This window comes from Anomaloglossus baeobatrachus, chromosome 1, assembly GCF_048569485.1.
Source record: "Anomaloglossus baeobatrachus isolate aAnoBae1 chromosome 1, aAnoBae1.hap1, whole genome shotgun sequence".
Lineage (NCBI taxonomy): Eukaryota > Metazoa > Chordata > Amphibia > Anura > Aromobatidae > Anomaloglossus > Anomaloglossus baeobatrachus.
Genome location: NC_134353.1, coordinates 643,339,178 through 643,364,369, shown reverse-complemented (window position 1 = coordinate 643,364,369; position 25,192 = coordinate 643,339,178). Strand labels below are relative to the sequence as shown.

At 48.6% G+C, this 25,192-nt stretch overlaps 1 protein-coding gene across 5 annotated transcripts in view; it reads right to left on the bottom strand.

Moving 5' to 3' along the window:
- The window catches only part of CHD8 (chromodomain helicase DNA binding protein 8), a 172,065-nt gene that overhangs the window by 138,988 nt on the left and 7,885 nt on the right, over nucleotides 1-25,192 (bottom strand). For 4 of the 5 annotated variants that reach the window (XM_075319601.1, XM_075319586.1, XM_075319617.1 and 1 more), the window contains exon 2: nucleotides 20,039-20,834. In XM_075319601.1, the coding sequence (XP_075175716.1) occupies nucleotides 20,039-20,710 (672 nt within the window). In that variant the 5' untranslated portion in view covers nucleotides 20,711-20,834. Of the gene's footprint in view, nucleotides 1-20,038; nucleotides 20,835-23,519; nucleotides 23,605-25,192 lie in introns of those variants that run through there. The other variant, XM_075319593.1, reaches the window with a different exon arrangement.

Here is a 25,192-nt window from a genome sequence, read left to right as displayed (position 1 = left end):
CGTAGAAGTAAGGCTGTGTGCCCACGGGCGCTCGTACCTGCGGATGTATCCGCAGGTACGAGCGCTTGTTTCCCGCAGTTATTTTTAGCAGTTAGATTACAGCGGAATAGCTGCAAGAAACATGCGGACATTCAAAGCGGCTTACCTGCGGACGTCCCGGCCTCTTATCTCAATAGCGGAGGGCCGGGACATCCGCAGGTAATTCCGCATGAATGATTGACATGCAATTATACATGCGGATGCCTACATCCACAGCATGTTCGGCAGCCGCACTTTCTGCAGCGTGGACACAGCACTCCCCATATCCCATAGGATAACATGGGGAGTGACTGTACATGCTAAAACCTGCGGATTTATCTGGAAAATCCCGAAAAATCCGCAGGTTTTCCGCGGCAAAATCCGCAGATGACAGCTCCCGTGGGCACATAGCCAAACACAGCATTTTAGAAAAGCATCATCATACCAACAGTAAAATATGGTGGTCTTTGTGAGATGTTCTAAGGCTGTTTTGCTGCTTCAGGACCTGAAATACTTTCTGTAGTAAATAGAACCATGAATTCTGCTGTCTACTCAGGCCATTTGTTTGTTACATCAAGCTGAAGCGCACTTGGGTTATGCAGCAGGACAATGATCCAAAACACACCACCTCTGAACGGCTTAAGGAAAACAAAATGAAGACATTGAAGTGGCCTATACAAAGTCCTGACCTTAATCAGATTGCGATGCTGTGGCATGACCTTAAAAATGCGTTTCATACTCAAACCCGACGCATTTTGCGTTTGTGAAAATATAAAAAAATTTGGCAATTTTCAAACTTGTAATCCAGATGCTTTTTAATGAAAGTTACGGGACACAAAATAGTTCATATATAACATTTACCACGTCTACTTTACATCAACACATTTTATATACAATTTTTTTATTTTAATTAGGAAATTAGAACGGGTAAAAGTAATGATAGATGACCATTGAGGTGTTCGGATGTGTCGTTCATGAAACACTGAACAGAAAGCACAGGCTCACTTCTCTGGATGGGTGCCGGTTAAAATAACGTTTTCAGATGTAGTTCGTTAATTTGATTAACCCCCAATTTTCGCAAGGGGAATAGGTGAAGAAGGCCCTATGTGTTACTCAATTTCTTCTGCACATGGCAATACCCCCGACAGGTGACTGTACAGTATTGTTTGGCCACACCACAGGGCTTGGGAGGGAAGGAGCGCCATTTAATTTTTGAAGCACAGATTTTCGTAGAATAGTTTGTAGACTCCATTTGCAAAGCCCTCAAGTGGCAGAACAGAAGAAATCCCCTCAAGTGATCACATTCTGAAAATTACACCCCTCTGGGAATTCATCTAAGGGTGTAGGGCCCCATGGAGTCAAATGCAGTGAACGTTGCAGAATTAAAAATTGCAAATAAGTCCTTTTTGTGACCAGTACATTACAGTGCCCATACATTGTGCCAAGGCTGTGGAGTCTGTATAAAATGGACAGACTGACACTCCTTAACTATATATATTGGGTACAGTGGTTCAATGCAGCATGTGAGGAATATTTTTTCATAAGGATTTGGGAAAGTTATGAAATGTCTTATAAATATCGGTTCAGTTCCTGATCAAAGAATCTGGGCTGTTTGTTGTCATGAATCTGTGCTGTACTTCAGCTGGATGATATATGTAGTGAAGCTCCTCATCAGAGAAGAGAAAAACAAAGAAAAGGCTCAGAACTGCTGGAGACTAGTCTAGAGTGAGCAGGAAAGTAGGCTTAAAAGGGAAACGGTCACCAGATTTGGGGCCTATAAGCTGCGGCCACCAGCAGTGGGCTCTTATATACAGCAGGTTAGAACGCTCTATATAAGAGCCCAGGCCGCTGTGACAACATAAACACTTTATAATGCTCACCTAGGAGGTCGCTCCGCTGCCATTCTCCAGGACCGACGCCTCCTCTTTCGGCCATCTTGGTCCTCCTTCTGAAGTCGATGTGCATGACACGTCCTACGTCATGCACACAGGCCGGTATTGAGGTCCTGAGCAGGAGCACTACAATACTATGATCTTCCCTGAGCAGGGCAGATCAAAGTGCGCCTGCGCGGGACTTCAATGCCTGCATGTGTGCATCACATAGGACGTGTCATACACACCGGCTTCAGAAGGAGGATCAAGATGGCCGTAAGAGGAAGCGCCGGTCCTGGAGAACAGCGCTACCCATCTGACTGGTCTGTACCGAAGCGACCCTATAGGTGGGGAGTATTATAACGTGTTTTTTTATGTTCTACACAGTGGCCTGCGCTCTTATATATAGCATGTTAGAATATTGTATACAAGAGCCCACTGCTGGTGGCCGCAGCTTATAGGCCCCAAATCTGGTGACAGGTTCCCTTTAAAAGGTAAGTACTTCTCAAAGCAAGTCTAAACTTTCAATGAACTGTGCATAAATCAATAGTCCAGTATAATATAAGGGGAAAAACTGTTCTCGAACATCACAAATTCAGAAATACTACAACAAGATTGATGAGGACCACACACACACACACACACACACACACACACACACACACACACACACACACACACACACACACACGAAAAAGTACTAGTTATAGAAGCTAAAACTTCTTGCTCTTCGGCTACTTTCACACATCCGGTTTGAGCCGTGTGGCTCAATCCGACTGTGAAACCTATGTAACGGATGCGGCGAAAACACCGCATCCTTTGCATAAGTTTTTACATGCGGCCGGTCCATTTTTTTCCGGTTGCGGCACGCTACTGAGCATGCGCAGTGGAAAAAAAACCGCATGCGGCGGCCGGATGCGTTTTTTTCCGCATCGCGCCGCATCGATAGGCCTGCATTGAAAATGCGCCGCAGCGGCCGGATGCGGCGCGATGCGGTTTTTTTTGCCGGAGCAAAAAACGTTGCAGGGAACGTTCTATCCGGCCGCGGCATCGGCTAAATCTGCCGCATGCGGCAAAAACCGGACCGAACGCAAGCCCCTGCGGCACAATACGGCACTAATGCAAGTCTATGCAAAAAAAAAAAAAACGCAACCGGCGTTACAAAAGCCGTTTGCGGTTTTTCTGCAGAACGCCGTATTGTGCCGCAGAGCAAAAATCCGGATGTGTGAAAGTAGCCTTAGCTGTATCAGTCCCGCAGTTTGTTTTCAATGCTCCCTCCCTCCTCTTCATAGGCTGAAGCATCATAAATGTCTAGCATTTAGTGAGCTGTACCCCGAGAGAAGCCTGAAAGTTCACAGCGATCTAATAACATTTTCCAAACCTTTGGTCATCATCTGTACTACTGATTTATGCAAGTTTGTTTTAATTCTATACAACTTTATATACTTACATGATTTTCTATTTTTGCAGGAATTATAATATACAACGCTTCCACCCAGAAGTTTTCAAAGCTGTGAATGAAAAAAAAAAAAAAAGAACAGCAGCACAAGATACCAGTGCCCAGCACTTCCCTCCAGGAGAGATCACAGCAGCACAGATACCAGTGCCCAGCACTTCCCTCCAGGAGAGATCACAGCAGCACAGATACCAGTGCCCAGCACTTCCCTCCAGGAGAGATCACAGCAGCACAGATACCAGTGCCCAGCACTTCCCTCCAGGAGAGATCACAGCAGCACAAGATACCAGTGCCCAGCACTTCCCTCCAGGAGAGATCACAGCAGCACAAGATACCAGTGCCCAGCACTTCCCTCCAGGAGAGATCACAGCAGCACCAAGATACCAGTGCCCAGCACTTCCCTCCAGGAGAGATCACAGCAGCACAAGATACCGGTGCCCAGCACTTCCCTCCAGGAGAGATCACAGCAGCACCAAGATACCGGTGCCCAGCACTTCCCTCCAGGAGAGATCACAGCAGCACAAGATACCGGTGCCCAGCACTTCCCTCCAGGAGAGATCACAGCAGCACAAGATACCGGTGCCCAGCACTTCCCTCCAGGAGAGATCACAGCAGCACCAAGATACCAGTGCCCAGCACTTCCCTCCAGGAGAGATCACAGCAGCACAAGATACCAGTGCCCAGCACTTCCCTCCAGGAGAGATCACAGCAGCACAAGATACCGGTGCCCAGCACTTCCCTCCAGGAGAGATCACAGCAGCACCAAGATACCGGTGCCCAGCACTTCCCTCCAGGAGAGATCACAGCAGCACAGATACCAGTGCCCAGCACTTCCCTCCAGGAGAGATCACAGCAGCACCAAGATACCAGTGCCCAGCACTTCCCTCCAGGAGAGATCACAGCAGCACCAAGATACCAGTGCCCAGCACTTCCCTCCAGGTGAGATCACAGCAGCACCAAGATACCAGTGCCCAGCACTTCCCTCCAGGAGAGATCACAGCAGCACAAGATACCGGTGCCCAGCACTTCCCTCCAGGTGAGATCACAGCAGCACCAAGATACCAGTGCCTAGCACTTCCCTCCAGGAGAGATCACAGCAGCACCAAGATACCAGTGCCCAGCACTTCCCTCCAGGTGAGATCACAGCAGCACAAGATACCGGTGCCCATCACTTCCCTCCAGGTGAGATCACAGCAGCACAAGATACCGGTGCCCAGCACTTCCCTCCAGGAGAGATCACAGCAGCACAAGATACCATATGCATGCGGATTTCGCTACAGTTTTGGTGTGGTTTTTTTTTTACCACCGGTGCGGGATTCTTTAAGAGGGTCCGAATTTTCCTAAAGAAAAAGGCACTTTCTAGTGCGCACATAGCCTCAACGATACTAAGGCTTAGCACACACGGCGAGAAAAACTATGCGAGTGGAATGCGATCCAGTTCCACTCGCACCCATGCAAGTCTATAGACTCAGAGCTCACATCAGCCAACAACGGAGGAGATAGGGAGATAAATCCCTCCCCTCCGCAACTGTGGTCTGATCACACAATCGGACCACAGTCGTATGACACTTTGCTCCCGCTGTGCTGCGAGCGTGTGCCGAGGGTCATGCGAGGAGTCGCACAAATCCTCGTGTGGCCTCGGTCTAAAGCTCATCACACCGGCCACTTTCTCCAGGCCTTAGTGGAAAAAGTTCTGCAAGATTGTGAACTCAAAAAAGAACAGATTCTTTCCATTGTAACTGGCAATGTTTAAAACATAAGTACAACGATGAATGGGAATAATGAAGGTGAACAGCAGCTAGCAAAGAACATCAGATTCAGTATGTGTGAGATGGAGCCAGAGAGCGGGATATGCTGGAACTCTGATTGGCAAAGTGAGGAAATTGGTTATTGCTGCCAAAACCCCTAAAATTGATTCCATCTTGAAGAGATGTGCTGGAAAAGGGGAATTTGTCAGTCAAGTCACTCGGTGGGACAGCACTTATTTAATGATTGAGCGATTGCTTGAGCTGCTAACCCTCAGGTAACACTACGTGAAGGTCAATGGACACAAGTGGCTGAAGTGAAGGAATTGCTTCATAACCCATTTACAGTGACTAAAAAAAATTACAAGCTGGGGATTTAACTCCCGGCATTGTCATAAAGGAGCAGAATAACTTCCTGTTTTGCCTGTCTCAAAGAGGTTTAAGCGCAGATGACATTGCTGCTTCAATGAAACAGAAAGGCACTGCTATTAGAAAATAAAATTCTTGTGGCAGCTGTGTATGTGGACTCAAGTCATCGTATATCGCTGGATGAGCAACAGTTTACTAAAAGGAAAAAGAGCTCTGACAGCGTTAGCAGTTAGGATGAGTGGACCACAGGACTGCCAAGAGCAAGAGGATTTGGATCCTGCCAGTGCTACTGCTGCCATATCTTGAGCCTCATCAGATGAGGAGTTTAAAGGAAACCAAACACCAGGATTTTCGTATATAACCTAAAGCCAGTGCTGCCACTATCCAAAAAAAAAGGCAGCTGCTTGAGTGACAGCAGCTAAGGATCAGATAATAGATGGGGGGGGGGGGGGGGGGGGACACTATCAAGCTAATTCTCTACATATTAGTGGTCACATCGGATGTTTACTTTCTTGGATTTCAAAACCTAAAGTTTTATACAATCAGCAGCTTCTTGAGTGACAGCAGCTGACGATCTGATAGTAGCTGGGGGGGTATTCATAGTTATGCTAATTCTAACAGGGGGAGAGGTTAACTATGAATACCCCCCCAGCTATTATCTGCTGTCACTCAAGAAGCTGCTGATTTTATAAAACTTTACTTTCTTGAATTTCAAAACCTAAACATCCGATGTGACCACTAATGTTATGTAGAGAATCAGCCTGGATAGCACTGGCTGTAGGTTATATACAAAAATCCTGGTGATTCGTTCCATTTAATTTTTTATAAATATTTGGACATGGAGCAGGCAAACTGTTGCCGCAGAGAAAAAGATCCCACTCCTATAGCAAACAGATTGACCAGATTTCAGCAACATTTTTCACTTGCTCTAAAAGAAGTAGAAAAATGCAACCATTCAAAACTGACTGTGCATGAGGTCATTCCTTTATACCCGGAAGTTGTTAGAGATGTTGCCCATGTGGTTACGGCTTTGCCTCCAACCTTAGTGTAGAGAGGTTGTTCTCTAGCCTTAACATTATTAGGTCAGATTTGAGGTCATCTATGAAGGAGGATCTGATGGAAGCAATTCTATTTCTTACAACAAATTCATAGACTGCACAAATGTTATTCTGTACATTTTTGTTGACCCCCCCCCCACTTACTGCATAGTGTATTACATATTTACAATTTATTACAGTTTTTTGTGCTCTAAACTTGTATTCCAATAAATATATGTTCCATCTAAACAGCTTGAATATTGCATCATAATAATGATAAAAAGCCTGATGTTACCATTTTAAGACAGTAAATATATCAAACATGAGTCATGTATAAGGGAGTCGAAGTCATGGAGTCGGAATCAGGGAAATTGAGGAGTCGGAGGTTACTGACTCCACAGCCCTGCATTGTGTTCAAGCTTGTGATTTTAGAATCCTGTACCCCGTAAATTAGGCAGGCTCGGCTCATTACAATACTGCCAAACATGTGGACACTAACAATGGTTTAGGCACACTGATGTGCTCAGAAGAAGCGGGGGTGGAGACATAGCGTTTTTTGCTACCAGTAACGAGGAGGTCCCTGTATTTCCATGAACAGATGACAGACCTAAGTGGGAACTTGTATTTTTGTGGGTTGAGTTGAAGGCTATTTGGTGGCATTTTGGGGTACAGAAAATATTGGCTCAGTTCACATTTATCTTGTGCTCTATGCTGAGCACTTACATTATTATTGACATATGCATCTCCGAAATACGCGATTCAAACGAAAACCCCAAAAGATCCATTCACTATAATGAGGACGCAGAGTTACTCTTGACTCACTTTGGCCTGTGCTCAGCGGTGTCCATCTTTTCAAAATGTGCACAAAACTGTTGACCGCACTATTGTGAATGCCTAAAAAGCCCCCCGGACCACAGGCTTGACGGGAGTTCAAAGCGATTCCATTTGCCTCATTACGGTAAATTTTATGTTGGTTTTCTCCGAATCACGTTTTTCAGAGATTTACACATAGTCCCAGGTGTTCGCTCTCAGAACAGAGCACAGGTCAAAGGTGAGCGACGCCTCACCCAATATTTGGGAGGCAGAATAAACAAAATCAGCAAGTCAGGAATTGGCTTTATTACTATTTTAAATGCTGTTTACCTATTATACGTGATAGGTCAATGATTTCAACAATACCAGCTTTATTTAATTTCTTTACATCTGGCTACTAAAAACAAAAATGCTTTTTTTGTTTTTTTCTTAAAGAATAAAACGGTGTTTTGCATCACCAAATTTTTTACCTTGTCATGTGAAGGCTTGAGATATATATATATTATATATATATTATATATATATATATATATATATATATATATATATATATATATATATATATATATATATATATATATATATATATATTTTAATGTGTTGCTGCTTTTGCAATATAGAAACAATTTTAGGGAGAAAAAAAAAAAAAAAAAGGAAAATATTTTTTGCATTGCAGAGTTTCACTGACAGACCTGGAGCTTTATGGTGGGCTGGCTTGTTTGTTTTGTTTTTTTTTGGGACAAGTTGATGTTTCCAGCAGTACTATTTTTATTTACTTAACTTTTTGATCGCATTTTATTCCACTTTGTTAGTTGTATGATGAAAAGACAGTTTTTCCATTTTTTATTTAATTTATATTTTTTTACATTGGGTTGTTCCAGAAGTAGCAATACCAGATGTGTACTTTTTTTTATTTTTACAAAAATGTACAGCAATGCCTTGACTGACGGGTGCCTCAAATAGCTGCTGTATGATCTCTCGTGCTCACTCATTAAGAAACTGAATACTCGCTGATTCCCCCCACACCCAGCATACTGGACATGTAACGCAGCAAGTACATTATCCCGGCAGCGGAAAGTGTGTGGGAGTGCGGCACTCACACGCTGATCAGCTGTCTGCATCAACCTCACTCCGGTCCCCGCAGCAAGCAGATGACGGAGTGAATCGGAGGGAGGGTATAATTAATTAAGAGCTCAATCACAGAAAAAAAAAAAAATATTATATAATATATCTATCTCGTAAATCAAGGTATTACGGTAGCGTACATTTTTATTGGTATTTTTTTTTTCTTTATTTTGTAAATATTTTTTTTATAGTTTTTTTTTTCTTTACCTAGTCCCTATATGAATGAGAGACATTAAATTTTTATTACTCTGATCGCTGGTATAATATTGCAATGTATAACCATTGTAATACATTATAGCTGTCGGTGTTGCTCTGACAAGCCTCTCAGACCATACACTTGGCATGGTCTAATAGGCTTGCCATAGATGGCTGCCCTGCAGGTCATGACAGCTGGAGGTCAGCTGTAAGTTACGCCAAACTCCCAGCTATTGCACCCGCATGTTCACCATGAAGGACATACATTTAAGTTATTTTGCATGAACCCCTTCCTGACCATGACGCAAGTGTACATCTGTTGTCAATCCTTGTCATGTCTATAGTCCGGTGCATCGTAAAGTTCGACCTTTGATCATTTATAAAAAAAAAAAGCTATATCTATATATATAATTGCCTTATTCTGTCTGTCATGCTCCAAAATTGTGTCCTTACGGTGACACAAAGATGATTGGCCGCTGGGCTCGCCATGGCCCCGGCCCCCCACACGGATTGGCCTCTCGCCCCGGCTCTCTGCAGGCCCCGCCCCCCTCACGCAATGCACGCTCGCTCTGGCCCAACTGACACGGAGCTCCGACTCCCAGGTGAGTACACACACACACACACACATCAGATCACACATCAGATCACACATCAGATCACACACACACAACATCCTGGGATATCGCTTGCTTCTACACCGACTCCGTCACGATCCCAGCAGCGCCAGACATAACCTTGCGATGCTGGGATCTTGACGGAGCCCGTGAACGCTGGTAACCATTATACACATCGGGTAACTAAGGTCCCTTAGTTACCCGATGTGTATCATAGTTACCAGTGTACACCGGCTCCCGGTACACATGTGCAGGGAGCCGGCATTATACTCCTCTCCCCCCAGGACTACTCCTCCTATTACAGTCCTCCTATTATACTCCTCTCTGAGTATAATAGGAGAACTATTATAGCATGGGGGATGTAGCACGATGGGGAGTGCGCAGCATGGGGGATGTAGCACGATGGGGAGTGCGCAGCATGGGGGATGGAGCACGATGGGGAGTGCGCAGCATGGGGGATGTAGCACGATGGGGAGTGCGCAGCATAGGGGGATGGAGCACGATGGGGAGTGCGCAGCATAGGGGGATGGAGCACGATGGGAGGTGCACACCTCCCCCCAACACACACACACACACACACACACACACACACACACACACACACACACACACACACACACAGAACCACAAACACCGCCATACACAGACACCCACACACACACAACGCTGCACACACACACACACACACACAACACCCAACACACAAACACCGCGGCATACATAAATATACGCACATACCGCACAACACACACACACCTGTCCCGCCCACAGCCATGACTCAGTCATGGGTACGGGATTGAAATAGACCAGGTGAGTGCTGCTAAGAGCAGTTCTACTATTCATATGTGAGGCCGTATGGCACATTTTATAAAAATATTTTAGTGTAGGACTGCCTCAAATGAGATTTGCCGTGACGTGGCGAGGCAGCTCAAGAAGAAGGGAATTTTGTTTACTTACCGTAAATTCCTTTTCTTCTAGCTCCAATTGGGAGACCCAGACAGCGGGTGTATAGCTACTGCCTCTGGAGGCCGCACAAAGAACTACACTTAAAAGTGTAAGGCCCCTCCCCTTCTGGCTATACACCCTCCCGTAGGAGTACGGATTCCTCAGTTTTAGTACCAAAGCAAGAAGGAGGAAAGCCAATAACAGTTTCAAAAACAAATTCAATCCGATAACAAGATCGGAGAACTTAAGAAACAACATGAACAACATGTGCACCCGAAAAACGAAACCCTAAGAACAAATAGGGCGGGTGCTGGGTCTCCCAATTGGAGCTAGAAGAAAAGGAATTTACGGTAAGTAAACAAAATTCCCTTCTTCTTTTTCGCTCCTAATTGGGAGACCCAGACAGTGGGACGTCCAAAAGCAGTCCCTGGGTGGGTAAAAAGATACCACATGAACGGGCTGTCAGACAGCCTCTTCCTACAGGTGGGCCACCGCCGCCTGAAGGACCTGTCTACCTAGGCTGGCATCTGCCGAAGCGTAGGTATGCACTTGATAGTGTTTGGTAAACGTGTGCAGACTCGACCAGGTAGCCGCCTGGCACACTTGCTGAGCCGTAGCCTGATGCCGCAATGCCCAGGACGCACCCACGGCTCTGGTAGAATGGGCCTTCAGTCCAGAAGGAATCGGAAGCCCAGCAGAACGGTATGTGTGAAGAATTGGTTCCTTGATCCACCGCGCCAGGGTGGATTTGGAAGCTTGCGATCCCTTATGCTGACCAGCGACTAGGACAAAGAGCGCATCAGAACGGCGTAGAGACGCCGTGCGAGAAATGTAAATCCTGAGTGCTCTCACCAGGTCCAACAGATGTAAACCCTTTTCAAATTGGTGAACTGGATGCGGACACAAAGATGGCAAAGTGATATCCTGATTGAGATGAAAGGAAGAAACCACCTTGGGAGAAAACTCTGGAATTGGACGCAGTACTACCTTGTCTTGGTGAAACACCAGGAAGGGAGATTTGCAAGATAACGCCGCTAGCTCGGACACTCTTCGAAGAGACGTGACCGCCACAAGAAAAACTACCTTTTGTGAAAGCCGAGAAAGGGAAACCTCTTTCAAAGGCTCGAAAGGCGGCTTCTGGAGAGCAATGAGAACCTTGTTCAGATCCCAGGGTTCCAATGGCCGTCTGTAAGGAGGAACGATATGAGAAACTCCTTGGAGAAACGTGCGTACTTTAGAAAGCCGTGCCAAGCGCTTCTGAAAGAATACGGATAGCGCGGAGACTTGACCCTTAAGAGAGCTAAGCGACAAACCTTTTTCCAACCCAGACTGCAGGAAGGAAAGAAAAATTGGCAATGCAAATGGCCAGGGAGAAAACCCTTGAGCCAAGCACCACGCTAAGAATATCTTCCACGTCCTGTGATAGATCTTAGCTGAGGATGGTTTTCTAGCCTGTCTCATTGTGGCAACAACTTCATGAGATAAACCTGAGGCCGCTAGGATCCAGGACTCAATGGCCACACAGTCAGGTTCAGGGCCGCAGAATTCAGATGGAAAAACGGCCCTTGAGACAGCAAATCTGGACGGTCTGGTAGTGTCCACGGTTGGCCTACCGTGAGATGCCACAGATCCGGGTACCACGACCTTCTTGGCCAATCTGGAGCGACGAGTATGGCTCGATGGCAGTCGGACCTGATTTTCCGGAGAACTCTGGGTAACAATGCTAGAGGTGGGAACACATAGGGGAGTTGGAATTGCGACCAATCCTGAACCAAGGCGTCTGCCGCCAGTGCTCGGTGATCGTGAGACCGTGCCATGAAAACTGGGACCTTGTTGTTGTGCCGTGACGCCATCAGATCGACGTCCGGCGTCCCCCAGCGGCAACAGATCTGCTGAAACACGTCCGGGTGAAGGGACCATTCTCCTGCGTCCATGCCCTGGCGACTGAGAAAGTCTGCTTCCCAGTTTTCCACGCCTGGGATGTGAACTGCGGATATGGTGGACGCTCTGCTTTCCACCCACGTCAAAATCCGCTGGACTTCTTGAAAAGCTTGGCGACTGCGTGTTCCCCCTTGGTGGTTGATGTACGCCACCGCCGTGGAATTGTCCGACTGGATCCGAATCTGCTTGCCTTCCAGCCATTGTTGGAAGGCTCGCAGGGCAAGATAGATTGCTCTGATTTCCAGAACATTGATCTGCAGGGTGGACTCTTCCTGAGTCCACGTCCCCTGAGCCCTGTGGTGGAGAAACACCGCTCCCCACCCTGATAGGCTCGCATCCGTCGTGACCACTGCCCAGGACGGGGGAAGGAACGACTTTCCCTGTGACAATGAGGTGGGGAGAAGCCACCAACGCAGAGAGTCCTTGGCAGTCTGAGAGAGGGAGACAGTCCTGTCGAGGGACGTCGATTTCCCATCCCATTGGCGTAGAATGTCCCATTGTAGAGGGCGCAGATGAAACTGCGCGAACGGGACTGCCTCCATTGCTGCTACCATCTTTCCTAGGAAATGCATGAGGCGCCTCAGTGAGTGCGACTGGCTCTGAAGGAGAGATTGCACTCCAGTCCGTAGCGAGCACTGCTTGTCCAGTGGAAGCTTCACTATCGCTGAGAGAGTATGAAACTCCATGCCAAGATAAGTCAGAGATTGGGTCGGGGTTAGATGAGACTTTGGAAAGTTGATAATCCACCCGAAACTCTGGAGAGTGTCTAGTGCCACCTTCAGACTGTGCTGGCATGCCTCTTGAGAGGGTGCCTTTATAAGCAGGTCGTCTAGATACGGGATGACCGAGTGACCCTGCGAGTGCAGAACAGCTACTACTGCTGCCATGACTTTGGTGAAGACCCGGGGGGCTGTTGCCAGACCGAAAGGTAACGCTACGAACTGCAGGTGTTCGTCGTGTATGACGAAGCGTAGGAAACGCTGATGCTCTGGTGCAATCGGCACGTGGAGATACGCATCTTTGATATCTATTGATGCTAGAAAATCTCCTTGAGACATTGAGGCTATGACGGAGCGTAGGGATTCCATCCGGAACCTCCTGACTTTTACGTGTCTGTTGAGCAACTTTAGATCCAGGACGGGTCGATACGATCCGTCCTTTTTTGGGACCACAAACAGATTGGAGTAAAAACCGTGACCTTGTTCCTGAAGAGGGACGGAGGTCACCACTCCTTCCGCCTTTAGAGCGGCCACCGCCTGCAACAGAGCATCGGCTCGGTCTGGTGGTGGAGAAGTTCTGAAGAAACGAGTTGGCGGACGAGAACTGAACTCTATCCTGTACCCGTGAGACAGAATATCCCTCACCCAACGGTCTTTGACGCGTGACAGCCAAATGTCGCCAAAGTGGGAAAGCCTCCCACCGACCGCGGGTGTGGGAATCGGAGACTGCAAGTCAGGAGGACGCCGTCTTGGCAACGGTTCCTCCGGCTGTCCTTTTTGGGCGTGACTGAGACCTCCAAGAATCTGAGCGTCTCTGGTCTTTTTGAGTCTTTTTTGACGAGGCGAATTGGGACCTGCCCGGTCCTCGAAAGGACCGATAACCAGACTGACCCTTCCTCTGTTGGGGTTTGTTTTGTCTGTGTTGCGGTAAGGATGAGTCCTTACCCTTGGAGTGTTTGATGATTTCATCCAAACGCTCTCCAAACAATCGGTCACGAGAAAAAGGCAAATTGGTTAAGCACTTCTTGGAATGAGAATCTGCTTTCCAATGTCTTAACCACAGGGCCCTACGCAAAACAACGGAGTTGGCTGACGCCACTGCCGTGCGGCTTGTAGCGTCAAGAACAGCATTAATCGCGTACGACGCGAATGCCGCCATTTGCGAGGTCAATGGTGCTACCTGCGGGGCAAATGCACGTGTGACTGAGTCGACTTGCGCAAGCCCGGCTGAGATAGCTTGGAGTGCCCATACGGCCGCAAAAGATGGCGCCAACGACGCTCCAATCGCTTCATAGATGGATTTCAGCCAGAGCTCCATCTGCCTGTCAGTGGCATCTTTAAGTGCCGCTCCATCTTCAACTGCAACCAAGGATCTAGCTGCAAGCCTGGAAATTGGAGGATCCACTTTTGGACACTGGGTCCAACCCTTGACCACCTCAGGGGGAAAAGGATAGCGTGTATCTTTAAGCCGTTTAGAAAAACGCCTTTCAGGATAAGCGTGGGGTTTCTGGATTGCGTCTCTAAAGTCAGCGTGGTCCAGAAAAGTGCTTAATGTACGCTTAGGGTATCTGAAATGGATTCTCTCGTGCTGCGAAGCTGACTCCTCTACAAGAGGAGCTGGTGGGGAAATATTTAACATCTTATTGATGTTAAATATAAGATCATTAACTATGGCGTCACCATCTGGTGTATCTAGATTGAGAGCGGTCCCAGGATCAGAATCCTGATCAGTTACGTCCGCCTCATCACCCATAGATTCATCTCGCTGGGATCCTGACCATTGAGATGAATGTGAAGGCCCGTCATAGCGAGCCCGCTTAGGCTGCCCGGGGCCATCGTCCGAGTCAGAGTCTTCACCCTGAGGTGTATGTGCCCGTCCCGGAGCTTGGAGGTAATTCAGCTGAGGTGGACCAGGGGGCAATGATTGCACAGTGTCCGTGGCCTGAAGTACAGGCCTAGCTCGCAATGTGTCAAGAATTTGTGACATAGTGAGAGACATTCTGTCAGCAAAAGCTGCAAACTCAGTTCCTGTCACCTGGACAGCATTCACAGGTGGTACACCCTGGGTCACGTCCAGCAGAGGTCCCGACTGTGCCAGAATTCCTTGTCTGGGTCTCCCCGGCTCCCCTCTGCAGCTCAGCGTGTCAGCAGGAATGGCTGCCGGCGTCTGTGGAGAGGGGCGGTCCGTGGGAGTTCCTAAACAAAAGTGCGGGAAACAGTGTCCCCTCTGTGCCGATTGTGAGGGCTGGAGTATGTAAAAACGACTCCAGCCCTCGGCGCTGATGCACTGACCAGCGTCCCGCCCCTCTCCTGACTGGCAGGTCTGGGGGCGGGAACGAACGGAAGCAGGCCGCAAAAGCCGGGGACTCGAGTTATCAGCGCGGCCGCCGTAAAAGCGCGGCCCGCGCTGAAGTCCCCGGCGCACCACAAGTGCCAGCCGCGCCGCAGTCCCAGCGGCCGGCGCGACCGATTCCCAGAAGTGTGCCTGCTTCAGCGAAGCTGAATGAGGCCATGGCACAAGCGCCGCAGCGCTGATGTCCCCGGCGCACTACAACACCCAGCATGCTGCGGTGTGAGCGCCAAATGCACGGGGACACAGAGTACCTTGAGGAAGCAGGGCCATGTCCCTGATGTACTCCGCTCCATCCAGCATCTTCTCCAGGGGCTGTAGATGGAGCACGGTCTCAGTGCCTGGAGACCAGTAAATCCCACTTCACCCAGAGCCCTGTAAAAAGGGATGGGGAAGGAATCAGCATGTGGGCTCCTGCCGCCGTACCCGCAATGGGTACCTCAACCTTACAAACACCTCCGACATACAGTGGGGTGAGAAGGGAGCATGCTGGGAGCCCTGTATGGGCCCTCTTTTCTTCCATCCGACATAGTCAGCAGCTGCTGCTGACTAAAAACAATGGAGCTATGCGTGCGTGTCTGACCTCCTGCGCACAAAGCTAAAACTGAGGAATCCGTACTCCTACGGGAGGGTGTATAGCCAGAAGGGGAGGGGCCTTACACTTTTAAGTGTAGTTCTTTGTGCGGCCTCCAGAGGCAGTAGCTATACACCCACTGTCTGGGTCTCCCAATTAGGAGCGAAAAAGAAATTGCAATTTTTTGCCAAAAATCTCAAAATTTTTTATAATAAGTACAGTTTGGAATGTTTAGTGCTGAAGTGCACATTTAGTGCTGGCTTTTTGTTTTTTCTTCAACACACACATTGCACAAAACATACCCCCCCCTCAAAACACACCACACACACACACACAACGCGACAGACACACAGCGCTCCACAAACAACGCAACACACATACAACACCGCTCTCACCCCCCGCCACACCCAGAACATGTACAGCGCCCTACACAAACACTTGGTAACTACACACAACAACATATACATAACATAATAATATATATATATATATATATATATAAACAAAAATCATACATGAACTACACAATACGTAAATTCTAGAATACCCGATGCGTAGAATCGGGCCACCTTCTAGTAGTTTAAATAATGGGACAATTCCACACATTGGGTCTTTCCGGATGCAGAGATAGCAATGTGTAATTTTTTTTTTGTTAACTTTTGTCTTGAAAGACAAATGCATTTTTAGTTTCAAAACATTTTTCTGTTATTTTTTTTTCATACTTTTCCCATATGTTGATGGACTTTATTTTTCACCAAAACCAGCGAAAAGGTGTTTGTCTTAGGCAAAGTTCACATGAGCGTATTTTGGGTCAGTGTTGTCTGTGAAAAAAACTGACATCCCACTGACAGCACTTGGACCAATGTTATTCAATTAAGGCCAGTTTCACACATCCTTCTTTTTGCCGGTTTCGCGGATCCGGCGCGCTCCCGTACAGTGAATACAGTACAATGACAGCGCTGTAACTTCCGGGTCACATGCGCCGGTCACATGACAGCACGTGACCGGCGCTTGTTGCGCTGTCATTGTACTGTATTCACTGTACGGGAGCGTGCCGGATCCGCGAAACCGGCAAAAAGAAGGATGTGTGAAACTGGCCTAAGCTGTTCTGATGAGCTTTTCTTCCCCCCCAGACCAAATCTAAAGGCCCCTTTACACACAGACTTTCTAGCAATCCCACCCGACCTGGCCGGGATCGCTGGAGAGTCTCTGGTGAGTCGCTGGTGAGCTGCCAAACAGGCAGATCTGGCCGACGCAGCAGCGATATGGACCTGCAGAACGACCTCGCTGGAAAGGGAACGCTAGCACGCCTATGGGCTGGGTCGCTATCGATGTCGTTGTATCGGTGTCAAACACACCAATACATGCTGCGCAGCGGGAAACAAAAGGACCAAAGAATGATCCTGAACGACTTGTAGTGATCAGCGACTTCACAGCAGGGGCCAGGTCGCTGATGTGTTTCACACACTGCAATGTCGCTGGGGAGGTCGCTATAACGTCACAAAACCTGTGACATTACAGCGATGTTGCAGTGTGTAAAGGGGCCTTAAAGCAACAAGAAAAAAAAAAAAAAAAACAGCTCCCATACAGTCTTTGAACAGCATCCTATTTTTCCGGATACATTGCTTTGGAGACTGAATTTTGCCTTGTAAATGTGACCACTTTTCCCTGAATGGAAAACTAACTACCGTATTTTTCGTTTTATAAGACACACCCCAAATTTGGAGGGGAAAAAAAAAAAAAAAAAAAATATGGGGTCCGTTTTATAATCTGGTGGTGTCTTACCAGGGAGAGGGGGCACAGGAGGCAGGGGCGGTACTGGAGTACTGCAAGTAGTATAGAGGGGGGGTCCAGATACTCACTGCGGGTGCTGCTCTGTGCGGGGCCGGCGACGCCGCTCTGCTCCGTGTGCGGGGCTGGTGATGGAGCAGTCGAGTGCCGAGCAGAACAGAGCAGCCGAGCAGAACGAAGCAGTCGTGCACAGAGCAGAACGGAGCGGCTCCAGACAGAACAGAGTGGCGCTGCCCAATGCACAGAACAGCGTCGCACAGACCAGCAGCACCGGCAGCAGAGTGCACTGCTCGGAGCATCTCCCTGCCTCCTTTGACCCCTCTGCACAACCTCCCGGTAAGCTACATTCTGATTTTAAGACGCAATCCTCATTTTCCGAAAAATACAGTACGGTATATTCTATTTTACACCTTGTGTGAACGTAAAGCAGTTAGATTACCGAAAGTGAATTAGGGATAAATTGGTGAATGAATGAATGAATGAATGAATGAATGAATGAATGAATGAATGAATGAATGAGTCTTTTGTCTTTATCTCCTTAATCATTTTCTCTTTATGTCTTTCAGGTTTGTTTTTTTTGGGGGGGGGGTTGCTATGGATTACGTAGGACATTTATTGGTAAAATTTGTAATAAATTGGTGAACGAGGGGTGTAGTCAGGGGGTGTTTGTCCAAATAAAATTTATTTTTTCAACTATTGGATTAGTGATGGGGGTAAAAATAGAAGAACTGCCAGGACTTCCTAAACTTAAGGTCACGCGTGACCGGCGCCTCAAACATGACCTATGTGCGATCTCGGCAAATCTCATCTGTGATCTGGCGTGTCACATTGCTAGCAATGTCGCAGCGTGTAAAGCAACCTTAAGTTTAGGAAGTGACGGCAATTCTTCTGCTTTTGTGTTATGGAGTCATGTCCTTAGTGTGCGCACTGCTTCCAGTTATTTCAGGTGTCTTAATTTTTTCCTCTACAGGTTCTATTCTAGCCCATATATAAGAGGTCGGTTTTGACATGAGGAGAGGCAAAAATTTAGATTAGGACCCAGTGGAGGGTTACACCTTGGTGTGCTAACTGGGCACAAGTAAATTTAACCATTTTTTTTTTTGCAAAGTAACTCATTAAAATAAATAAATAAATAAATAAATAAATAAATAAATATATATATATATATATATTTATTTTTATTTTTTTTTCTGGACTGTAATGCATATTCACATTTCAATGTTCATCATTTACAGCCTTCAGTTTTCTCCCCTCACTTTTAGTGCAACTCTTATTTTGGATAATATTAGTAATGGAGGCGTCTGCTATATGCCCAACCATAATACCAGGGCTTGATGCCAGCTGGCATCAACCCCATATATTATCCGGTTTTCCAACAAACCAGGCCAACGGGATAAGCCGAGGTGAAGGAGTTAGGATTGGTGCCCCTTCTAGGGTAGCTACGGCCTACCATTTTTAGTCCAATAACTGTGGGTCCAATAACCATGGGCCTCCCCAGCCTGAGAATACCAGACCACAGCTGTATGCTTTACCTTGGCTGGATTTCCAATTTCACGGGGGACCCCATGAATTTTGTTTTCATTTATTCAATTTAAAATAACTAATTTAAAGCAACAGCGTAGGGTGACCTCTGTTTTGGATTACTAGCAAAGGTGAAGCTGCCAGCTACAGTCGGCAGCTGTCTGCTTCACCTTAGCTGGCTATCAAAAATAAGGGGGACCACACTTTTTTTATTATTGAATTTGTGGCTAAATCCAAGGCTAAAACACCCTTCAGTGCCACATGAAAGGCATTAAAGGGTGCAAGCTTACAATATGCGGAGGGGGGGCATTATATATGTGTTGCATATCTACCCATCCATTCATATATCTATATCTTTTGACAGTATGTAAAACTCCATGTTAAAAACATATGTCACATGGACGACACATGGATACTAGGCGAGGGGGAAAAAACGCACTCGCATGTCATATGGATTGACACTCGGATCTCACTCCCAGACACTTCATGAGCAACAGAGGAGCTATATTTTACACCCTAATAAAGAATAACAGACATGAGAATGTGAATGTCAACCTCGCTCTATATATGTACTGGCTTTCAGCCCATGGAAGTAAACAACAACGTTCCCGTTCAATAACAGCAAGCAGAGCTCTTGAAGAGAGTGGACAATTTAAAGACAGCAATGAAGCCGAAGCTAGACCCGGACAATATGCCTCTACCGGTCAGAAGGCAAGATTGCAGGGGTACCGATACTCATTTCCCCAGCAGTAATACATGACTGATCGCACTTTTCACGCCATTCATCTGTTACTGCTGTGACATGGGAAGAGATTTCATGGCACGTAGGCCTGCATTACCTGGAGTATTACTTATGTAAAGCAAGCGAAGGCTCACACCATGTTCGGCCATACAGTGGAGGCTTCACATATACAAAATGTGTACAATATTGGGCGACAATCTGATTTATTTTACCTGCTGAGGCACAGTAGTCAATGTGACAGGAGGTTTCATGCCTGTGTTCGTGTCCGTACCAGCTGTGGATGCTGACGTCCGCAATGGTTGAAGTAATAACTGTCGTACAGGTCTCACGCCAGTTTGTCCTCCGACAGCTGAATTTGGAACTTTGGCCAACACGGTATTCCCAGATACAATGGACACTCCGGGTCTCAGAGGGGTCCCTGTAAGCACTTTAGCAAATGTCACCTTGCCTCCATTAGCTGCCTGGCCAGGAGCCAGTGCCTGGATCTGAGTCACGGGAGAACCGCTCATGGTCATTCCTGGTGGGGCTTTCAGAATCATGATTTTAGGAGCTGCTGGTCCACTGGTGGTGCCCATGAAGGGATTGCCTTGGTTTATAGTTTGTGTTATAGTAAGTGGCTGGGATGGAAGCATGGACTCTACTGGGGCAATAGAGACAGGAACATCCTGCAGGATCTGTGGCTCCAGCCGCTGCTCTCCTCCATCTGGAATTGCTTGCTCTCCTACTCTGACAGTAGTGAGCTGTTCTAGAGGCTCGAGAACATTGCCCAAGCCAAGGGCTTCATCCATGGTGTCAGGTCCATCACGGCTAAACGAATCACTGGTTAAAGAATCCAGACCAAATAGATTTGGGTCATCAAAAAGGTCCATAATAGGGTCTGCCATCTTGGACTTCTTCTCAAGGCAAGTTTTGTGGGGAAGGCAAGGAGCCTTCCCCAGGAATTCAGAGCAGGCAAAAATGCACTTCAGTCACAGGACCATGTTAAGTGAAAGAAGCCAGGATGGTAGTCTATGGAGAGAATAGAAGAAAACAAATTAGCATCATGTCATTTTCCCACTAATTGTCTTCTGCTTCAACAGAATCCCAACTAAATCATGTTCCCCAATATAGATAAGCCAGGTTTACCCTTATCCTCTGTATGATTTAAAAAAAAAAAAAAAAAAAAAAAAAAGACCACCTCTAAGCGGCACTTATCTGCAGGGTAAAAATTAATACTAGTTTATACTGATGGCCAACAACAGGAACACCTGTTTCCAGTATAGTACAAAGATATATAAGGCCATAGGCTCACTATATGGAGCATTACTTAACACACTAACAGTACCGTAGTATCCAAATGTCATGTGAACAAACCCCGACAGGGAACGCGTACTACAATTCACTTCCAGTCTTAGGCTCTAATCAGTGTGTGGGTCGTGATGGTATACCACAAGGGATGGGAAGATCCCCAACTCACCAGTTAGGGGACAAATTGGGCATTTTGTGGGGGTTTTCTACATGAAATAGGACAACAGGCAGCACAAACAACTGCAAATGGTGTAAAAATTAAATATATTGCACAGTCTGGTTTCTTATGCTGGAGTCCTATGTGTGAGGAAGCCATTGTATGGCATCTATCACTGGCATTCACTAACCGTACACAAAGCACAAGACTGATGAAGGGGCCAACAGCAACTTTCTGCTTTTGTAGCTCCGTGCGATTATATTCTGCAACATTGTCAGCGGCTGCGATTGTACAGCAGATATTTCCCTGAACTGCTGTATGGCAGCGCCTGATGGGTAGAGATGGCCGACCTCAGCCAGTGCTACCGGCAAAGTGAAGATCATCACACAGATGAGGCTTCTGCCTCTCAGGATCTCTGCCAGCGGTCCGGACTCCATTCCCACAGCCAGGGATTTCTCCAGCTGCACAGAGGCGGATGCATTTGGAAAGCACCTTGTGCGCACTACCAGCATAAATGTGATGGCAAGCCATTATAACAGGGCCCGACGGCCTATGCTGCGGCTTTTACGGACACGGCCTGACAACCCATGCCGACACCTTTTCGGACACGGGCTGAGGATTCTTTCTAGCCCTTCTAATTGACTTGTATTGTAGTTATGGCGCATCTTAGAAGCAAAAAACGCCTGAAGAACAGCCGGGTCACCTCTTATAACCACTTGGTGTGTTTGGAAACACACACACACACACACACACACACACTCTACATAGAAACTACTATTTGCTCCATATCTGCATGAAAACCTTCTGTGCACGTCTCATTATACCAAAGTCTTAACTGTCAGCACTAAAAAGTATCTAGCAACCTTTCGATCGGCAGCACTTGTGGAACTACAACTCCCACCATGCCACACCTGCCGCCTCGCTGACAGGACAAGCTGAGATTTGTAGTTCCACAACAACTGGTTGCTGACCAGCCTGAATGCAAACAGAAAGGCTCCAACGACTGAAAACAGAGATGGAAAGCCGATGTAGATCAGAAAGTGAATGAAGTTGGAATCATGAAATGGGCAGACATCAGTGATGGAGGACCAAAGCACCAGTCAGACCCCGCATATCAGGACACCAAGGGGCACACTGACAGCCTGGCACCCCACACTGCCCACGAGCAGTACCCCAGGAGGGCTGTGTACCATGGAGCACTGGTGCCCCACACAGGAGGGCACACTGACAGCCTGGCACCCCACACTGCCCACGAGCAGTACCCCAGGAGGGCTGTGTACCATGGAGCACTGGTGCCCCGCACAGGAGGGCACACTGACAGCCTGGCACCCCACACTGCCCACGAGCAGTACCCCAGGAGGGCTGTGTACCATGGAGCACTGGTGCCCCGCACAGGAGGGCACACTGACAGCCTGGCAGCCCACACTGCCCACGAGCAGTACCCCAGGAGGGCTGTGTACCATGGAGCACTGGTGCCCCACACAGGAGGGCACACTGACAGCCTGGCACCCCACACTGCCCACGAGCAGTACCCCAGGAGGGCTGTGTACCATGGAGCACTGGTGCCCCGCACAGGAGGGCACACTGACAGCCTGGCAGCCCACACTGCCCACGAGCAGTACCCCAGGAGGGCTGTGTACCATGGAGCACTGGTGCCCCACACAGGAGGGCACACTGACAGCCTGGCACCCCACACTGCCCACGAGCAGTACCCCAGGAGGGCTGTGTACCATGGAGCACTGGTGCCCCGCACAGGAGGGCACACTGACAGCCTGGCAGCCCACACTGCCCACGAGCAGTACCCCAGGAGGGCTGTGTACCATGGAGCACTGGTGCCCCACACAGGAGGGCACACTGACAGCCTGGCACCCCACACTGCCCACGAGCAGTACCCCAGGAGGGCTGTGTACCATGGAGCACTGGTGCCCCGCATAGGAGGGCACACTGACAGCCCACACTGCCCACGAGCAGTACCCCAGGAGGGCTGTGTACCATGGAGCACTGGTGCCCCGCACAGGAGGGCACACTGACAGCCTGGCACCCCACACTGCCCACGAGCAGTACCCCAGGAGGGCTGTGTACCATGGAGCACTGGTGCCCCGCACAGGAGGGCACACTGACAGCCTGGCACCCCACACTGCCCACGAGCAGTACCCCAGGAGGGCTGTGTACCATGGAGCACTGGTGCCCAAAACATGACAGCCTGGCACAGCACGTCCCTCCACCTGCCCCGGTCTGCCCGCACTTACTTGCCCCGTGGTCACTCCGCACAGTCCTGCACATGTAGCCTCCCGGTTACACATGCTACTGCTGCACACACAGCTCTCTCCTCCCCATACAGATACACACAGCGCAACCTAACCAGCGCCAGGCTCCGCCCCGCACAGCAGCAGGGCGCTGCCATTGGTCGAGTGCCCAGTCATTCAAAATCAACAGCAATGTGTTCGTTAGGTTGAGGCGTACGCTCCTCCCATCACATTCAGGCCTAGCCGTATCCAAGGAAAAAGCGCATCCAGGCTCGATTTCATTGAGCTGAGCGCCAGAGGATGAATGAGAGCGGCGCCCTGGCGGCCCGTACAGTGCGGCTACCGGCCTGCACCGGGGAGCCGGGCCCGTGCGAGGCACAAGTGCCGTCCGTGCACACTGGGGCATAGGGACAGTGAGCACCGGATGTAAACAGCACCGCCGGCTCTGCCCGAGGGACCGGGGACCCTGAGCAATATCGATGGCCAGTGACGGAGTGGGCAGCCTGGCACAGTGGTGATCTCTGCCCGCTGGCCACAGCACATAGCCCGACATGCTTACATATAGCACATATACACACCTCAGCAGGGGAGCTGCTCAGAGCTGCTGGGAAGATGGAGGTAAATACAGGACAGTCCTGCAGGAGCCCTGATAGGGCCCAATGATCAGCATTACTAGGACGCTGCGTTGTACAGTAGAGGCATGGTGGATGGGATTTATAGCAAGCTCCTGCCCACTGCGCTTGTTAGTGCTGCACAAGTGGACCTGTGGTGCTGGTTATGGAGCGGCAGTATGTGAGTGCTCTGAGCAGAAGAACGGTGAAAAGCCGCTGTCCATCCTGATAGTGGGCACATACAGCGCGTTCTCCCGCACAGGACACTAGGTCCACTCCGCAAGAAAAAAAACACACTGAGCCCGGATCGCAGAGTCTCCCGATAGTGGGCACAGACCATGAGGCTGCGGAAGACTGGGGTGTAGGTTCACCCGCAGAGCTGTGATGGTTTACACCACAGTATATTCATGGGTGTGAACGGCCAGCCTAAAGGGTGCTTTACACGCTGTGACATCGCTAACGATATTTCGTCGGGTCACGTCGTTAGTGACATACATCCGGCTCCGGTAGTGACATCGCAGCGTGTGACACCAAGGAGCAACGATCAATGATCACAAAAACATGAAAATCGTTGTTTGTTGACACGTTGTTCATTTCCTGAATATCGTTGCTGCTGTAGGTACGATGTTGTTCGTCGTTCCTGCGGCAGCACACATCGCTATGTGTGACACCGCGGGAGCGACGAACATCTCCTTACCTGCGTCCTCCGGCAATGCGGAAGGAAGGAGGTGGGCGGCATGTTACGTCATGCTCATCTCCGCCCCTCCTCTGCTATTGGACGGCTGCCGTGTGACGTCGCTGTGACGCCGCACAAACCGCCCCCCCCTTAGAAAGGAGGCGGATCACCGTCCAGGGCGACATCGCAGGGAAGGTAAGTGCGTGTGATGGTGTAAGCCATGTTGTGCACCATGGGCAGTGATTTGCCCGTGTCGCATAACCGACGGGGGCGGGTACGCTCGCTTGCGATATCGATATCGCAGCGTGTAAAGTACCTTTAAATCCCACTGAGAATCGGTAGCAGGACATGCAAATTGGCATGCAGTGCTAATTGCAGCAAAAAGTGGT